General features: G+C 46.1%; 1 protein-coding gene across 1 annotated transcript in view; it reads left to right on the top strand.

Annotated features, from left to right (window-relative positions):
* The first annotated feature begins 1,813 nt into the window (after positions 1–1,813).
* The window catches only part of LOC136989256 (limbic system-associated membrane protein-like), a 79,564-nt gene continuing 74,778 nt past the window's right edge, over positions 1,814–6,599 (top strand). The window contains exon 1 of the mRNA XM_067287382.1: positions 1,814–2,087. Within this exon, the coding sequence (XP_067143483.1) occupies positions 2,042–2,087 (46 nt within the window). The 5' untranslated portion in view covers positions 1,814–2,041. The remainder of the gene's footprint in view (positions 2,088–6,599) is intronic.

The raw sequence follows: 6,599 nt of genomic DNA, 5'->3' as shown, positions 1-6,599 counted from the left end.
TCGAAAACGAAAACCTCTTCGTGATTAATGAAACCGTTTATCGGAGCAACGAGAAGATCCGAGGATGGACTCATTTGTTTTTTTCTGAAGATTCGGAATTTATCCTGGAAAATTCTTTCCGTTCCGGAAAGAAACAATTTTCCAGGATAGTTTTAGTAGCATAAGACTTAGTTCTCTTCTTACCAGCTTTGATTTCCCCCCGTTCGTTTTTTTCCCTCGTAAAAATCCCCAACTTTCGTGACGAACGAAGCAAGAATGCCAATCTTAGATAAGGTTGCTCTTTGGAATTTATTCGAAATCCGCAAAAAAGTAAATAAATATATAAAATAATTCCAATTAGTAAATAGTTTTTAACCAGAAATTAAAGTTTTTTTTTAACTTTATTAATTATTCTCCTTTATTTTTTCCATTTTAAAGTGTTTCTTTACCATTCTGGAGTATTGATCGAACGTTTTATAAAAAGTGGAAACTGCGGTTCTTCTATTTTATTTTCTAAATAAATTATTGTTTGCAACCTTAAGCTTTCTGGAATTCATTTCTGGAATTTCTTGTAGATTTATCTATTTAGCAAAGCGTTTAACCTAGGTTAACGGGTGAACTCGTACCTACATTCTCTCCTTTTTTGGTGACGAAAGCCGACGTCGCAACCACTCATTTCGCAGGCGGAGGTGGTGTTTTTCGCGTTGCATTCCCTCTAATGGAAGAGGTTTCCGACCGACAAAGAGTTAAACAATTTATATTCGTGGGTGAGCGAGATTCTCGCGCGCTTCTGGAATTCATAATATTTTCCTAACCCGCGCGATTTCTATCCTAGTTAAGTTTTCTGTTTTTCCTTGTTTCTTTTCGCTCCATTTGCGACGTCACACGACCATAAATCTTAACCGATTTAACTGGGTTTTATGGGCACTTCGCAAAACCGAAAAATGCCTAACAATACGCTGGTTTCCGACCGACACGAACGACGAATTTTTATGAAAAACAATCGACATTTCAGCGATAAAACCACGTAAAAAAGCGACTCGAATGCCACGTAAGACACTCGGGTGGCACGACTTCCGATGACGTGTTAAAGAAAATTATTTCCGCCACGTCATTGGCTTTTTTCGCCGAAAGTAGTCGAACAAAAAATAATCAAACAGGCGAACGAATTTTAATCGAATAATATACACTTTCCTCGTGTGCCAACAGGGCTTTTGTTATACTTTATAAATTTGCGACTGGAGTTAAACTCGAGTTAACTTAGGAAAGAAGAGGTGCGGCTGGAAATCCTCACGTGAGAGAAGAAGGTTCCACTCGCCACCCACTCGCTACACGCGATAGACGTCTCCCCCGTATCGGAGTGTCGGATAAACGTCACGTCCGCAAACCCTCGTTGGAGTCGATGTCACACACACACGGGACGTATTTTCCCACGTCACTCCTTTCGTAAAAGGGACGAGAAAAGAGACGCGCGACTGGCCGGAAGTTTTTAAGCCCGTCTCTTCCGGGGAGGGAGAAAATCGATTTCCTCGTTCCTCTTTTTTTTCGTTAGAAAGTAATTACCTAACGAGGGAGGTTTAGCCACGGAGTGTCGAAAGTTAAGATCCACTCGTCGTCCCTTCCCGTCTTTCTAACACGGGGTACGAGAAAGGCAATTACGGAAACGTCGACAGGTGAGAAGAAGGGTGAACGACCGACTCGGTCCGGAAATCGTCCTCCTCTTCTCCTTATTACTTCCCGCATCACCCTACAGGTGGCGCGACACCACACTGCACCACCGCCGATCACGTGACGTAAGAGGTTAGCAGCGGGCCCGCCGAATGCGAGAAAGAAAGAGGAGAATAAGTGACGAGCGGTCGAGTGTCTCCGGAGGAAGAAGAGAGAATCGGGTACGGACGAAACGTAGGAGGAAAGAGGGATTAGGTTTTCGGTCGGATCGACACGGTCGCGTCACACCGGACCGGTATTCGTCCGCCCGCGAGTGGTCTGGCGGCAGTGGAAAAACGTCGAGTCCGTTAGCCGCTTTGCTTGCCGAAGCCCATTAGAGGCAGTGCGAACGACAATGGATGCGTCTCGGATAATCGCCTTGTGTGCCACGCTCCTGTCAGGTGAGTGACGTCTTTTCGGGTCCGGCATTGGCGCAATTTTCGCCACCTCCGAACAAAGGACGCGGCGGCCGGACGCAAAAACGGCCGGCGAGAATTTTCGGCGGACGTGGCGCCACTTTTCGAAAACGTGTCGGCAAAGGGTCGCTTTGTTTCCTTCCGCGTTTCCTCCGTCGTCCTCGATCGTTACGTCGCACCCCGACGCCCTGGCGTACCGGCGCGCTCGCGTCGCGTCGCTCGAGCCCACTCCTCCTGTCTTTTTTTCCCTTCCCATTGGGCCCGCGGGCCGGGTGGTCGGTTCCGCCGTGGCGCCTCTCCCGCCCCGACCGGAAATTAATTTTCCTCGTCCGAATTGTAATCGATTCGAACTCGTCGGCGGTCAATTCTACTCCTACTCCCGTTCTCGTTTGGGCGCGGATCTGCGCCCGAACTTAGTTTTTCACTTCTTATTCGCCTGCCAGTTTTCCCGTCCGGGGAGGGGAAATCGATCGTGTCCATTATTTCTCGATAATAGAACGTGTTTTCGGAGCGGACGAGTCGTCCACTCTCGGTCGCCCTTCCGTGCGCGACGCGGGGTCGACGAGCCGAAAAACGACTGGAGGAAACCCGTCGGTCCGGCTAACAATAGTTCGGACGACCCCCTCGGACGGGGACGCTAATACTCCCCGCCACCCGGGAGGCCATTTCCGGTCGGGGGAGGGTAGAAGAAGCCCGGAACCGCGGATGGCGCGCGCCGTGCGCCGCGCGTTAGAAGTAAAGAAAATCGGGGGAGGAATTTGATTTATGAGGCCGCGAACGAGCCTCGGGCGGACGAGATTCTTCTTCCTTCCCCCCGCGGAAAATTTCCAATTTATTACCTCCGACCGAGCGGGGGCGTGTAACGCGATTACGTTTATCCAATTTGCTTAAAAAGAAAGAGTAACTTTTGTGTATTTACCAAATGCCGGATGTTACGGGTCGACGTTTCTATCAGGAATCGATGGAGTTTTCTAGAAAAAAAAAAAAGAAAGAGAGGAGCAGAAAAAGTAGTAAGAGTGCAGTCGATGTTATGGCCGGTAACATTAACTCCGGGCGCTACGACACTTTTTCTTTGGCCCAGAGGTCGAACAGATATTAGTCGTTAGCTCTTCTTTCTTCTCTCCTCCGGTGGCTTTTCCTCTTCCTTCTGCTCCCGTCGTTCCGTTTTGCGTAATTGCCAAAATTTACGGCCGAATTCCGGGAACGGTCGGAGGGGACGGGAAACCCAGACCGGAAGTTACCTTTCCCACCGGGGCCTTTTTCTTTTGTCCAACGCGTTTGCGGGAGGGAGGATCCGATCTAATCGATGCCTCCGGAAGCTCGGAACAGATTCCCTCTTTGGCGTAACCGTCGCGACGCGTCGCCGTCGTTCCGGCCGGGCGAGACGTTTCGACGCCCGGTAAGCGAACGAATGGGGGGGGTAGTGAAGCGAATTCTCTTCGGACTGCCAATGGGAAATCGTTTTTCCGGGATTCTCTTATTAGTCTATTACGTGGCGACGCTCGACGCGCGACACGCGACGATGACGACGCCGGACGGAGGAAGAGGAAGAGGAGGAGGATATTCGAGTGGTCCCGAAATAAGTTTTCCTCGGTCGAACGGGTCGAATGCCCGGCAATCGATATTGAGCGGCGCTCTTTTCAAAATGTTATTCTTATTAGATTTGCTTTGGTAAAAGATTTACTCCCGTTCGAGCGGAGACTAAAATTAGACTGCGCATCACTCGCTTCTCCCGCGCGAAAGATCGATGCGTTTTCTTCCGTCCGTGGATAGACGAAGAAGAAAATTCCCTCTTCTACTTTTATTATTAAATCAGAGCGGAGATATTCAGAAATAATCAATGATTTGATTTACAAAAGAATGTTTCCCGAGTCGAAATGTCAATATTTGATTTTGGATAAACGACCAAAAAGCTTGTTTCTCGGCTTTTTGCGACTTCTCCTGCATTAAACATCATTTCTATGATTTCTTGTCCGATGAATATATTCCTTCTTCCTTCTCTAAGAAGGTTTTGCGCCAAGAAATTCTCTCTTTTTAAAGCCAGGATGTCCACGCGTATCTTCGACTTAATCGCGAAAGGTTCATACGCTCCTTGAATTAAACATTGGTCCGAGTTAGGAACGTTTGACCACTTCCTTTTCTACTTCTCTAAACGAAAAAATAAGGAAAAAAAAAAAAAAAACTTTAATTTAACCTATAAATTTGGCTGCCATCCAAATTTTCTACCGCGAGTATGTAGTGGCGTTAAATGCGCGAAAGTCACGAGAACCTGGGTAACAATAAAAATGCAAATTTTGTGTGTAAACTGCGAGTTGGCAACATGCGGTGGAGCGAGGGGGTGCTCGATAGGCACCCCCTGCTGGTTCCTCCTTCGCGTGCCGAAGTAGGAAAAAAAAAAAAAAAACAGAACAGATACGATTAATTAGTGCGGATGATTATTATCGTTACGGAATTTCGATAATTGTTAAATTAAATTTCGGGATAATCTGGGCAAATCCACGAGAGTAACCGAAACTGACGACTCGGCTCCTTCTTTACCTCATCAATCAATCGCCCTCGCTACTATTTCCACGCCGGATTCGGCCTCGGTGGCGGGATAATTATGACCTCCGACAGTTTTGTTTAATTTAATATATTGGGGAAGAACCGTCGATAACCGCCCCCGTGACCGGAATGGAAAAGGAGGTGGCCGGTTTATCAAAAATTAATTCGTTGCCGTCTTCCACAGGTTGATAATTAATGAAAATTACCAGTCGCAACCCCTTTCATTTGTCTGCACGTCGCCGTATTTGCACGCGCGACTCTTACTTACCTCGGGACGACCCCCCCCCTTTTCTCCGTTTGAGTGCGGCTAATCGGGAGTAGATAAAGGAGAATTTGTCTTCCATTTAGATACGTAACTTTTGTCACGTGACGCGTAACGATCGATACAATTAGTTTATCGATTTTTGGTGGAGAATCGAAAAGAGGTCTCGAATTCGTAGATTAGTCGACGAGATGCGGTCGCGCTGGCAAATCTGGGCATTCCGGCTCGATGTTAACGGTCTTAATTAACGGCGTATAAAACAAATGACGTCACAGATAGCGTTACGCACCCTTCGAGCGCGTCGACATTCCCCATTATTCAATTGGACTCTGCTTCCAGTCGGAAAGCCAACGGCGGCCACTAGGAAATGAAACGTCGCAATTCCGACAAACGGACCGATTCTGCTTAACATTAGTTGCCGTTATCAAAGCCGCAACGCCCCGAACGTCGACATTTTCTCTCGGAGGGAGCCGGGAAAAAAAACCGTTACGAGAGTAAAGATCGATGCGATTGGTTATCGACGTCTTCCTTTCCAGTCGAGCTCCAATGAGCGATGTCGACATTGATTTCGTATAAGAATCGGTTACGACTTTCGACCGTTTCCTACCCCATGTAAAATCTGTTTTACATGTCGAAGGAAACGTTACTTTTCCGTCTTCTCTAAAACCGTTTCCGGATTTAATCTTCTGAAAAGGTCGAGAGTCCGAGCGTTACGCCAAGTTTAATCTTTTCGTCCCGAAAAATAACCTCGATTATGCCACTATTTCGGGTTTTTCTTTTCGATTTTCCACCCTAAAATATTCATAAAACACCGTTAAAGGTACGTTGAAAGTTTCCCCGCTTGCAACAAAGGATAAACTTGATGAAAATTGTTTATTTCTCATCAAACTCTTGCGCTTGAACTGGACTGAATTGTTGATTCGCGGATTAAAAATTCCATTTTTTAAACTTTTGTTTCTTGCAATCACTCCAAATTATTTACTTTTGCTTCCGGCATTACTTTTCTTCCAAATCTGATAAGCGAACTTGCCGTTTAAACATTAATACTAATAAAAAAATAAAATATTGTTTGCGTTAAGGAAAGATTCAAAAATTTCACCGAGATACTTTCCTCGGATCGATACGGAATCGTTATAGATGCGTGATCGATTGATCGGGCCAACCCAAAATACTTTTTTTTTTCTTTAAAGTACACAAAGATTTTAGTTTTTCTGGCCAGAGTTCGATCGATATATTTAGAATTTATTTAAGAGAAAAAGGGCAGAAAACATTTCTTCGGTCGCCCATCGACAATAAACAAACAGGTAGTATAATGGAAAAGCAAAACTGGAGGAACGTCGAACGGACTTGAATAATTTATCTGCATCCTCCGGAGCCGGATCCTGGGAGTAACTCCGTTTCTAAGCAGTTCAGACACGAGAAAATTAGCACTTATCTTCCCTTACCTCCCCGCGGTGCCGTTTCCCCGAGAAAATGCCGAAAGGAGTTTTTTGGAGGAGAACGAAATCACTGTTCGGTCGCTGTAATGACAACATTCTGGGATTTCCAACGGCTCCCGTTCGTCTCGAAGGATTTTCCTCCGGAATAGCTACTCGTTCCCACCACTAAGACAATTAGTTTCCATATAGATGTTTAACACGCGGATAAAAAAGCAGGTTTTACAGTGTTAGATCTCCGAGTTGCCTGTGGCA

This window comes from Centruroides vittatus, unplaced genomic scaffold (genome assembly GCF_030686945.1).
Source record: "Centruroides vittatus isolate TY-2023 unplaced genomic scaffold, ASM3068694v2 scaffold_450, whole genome shotgun sequence".
In the NCBI taxonomy this organism is placed as follows: Eukaryota; Metazoa; Arthropoda; class Arachnida; order Scorpiones; family Buthidae; genus Centruroides; species Centruroides vittatus.
The sequence above is the reverse complement of the archived record's forward strand: the minus strand, read 5'-3'. Positions and strand labels throughout refer to the sequence as shown.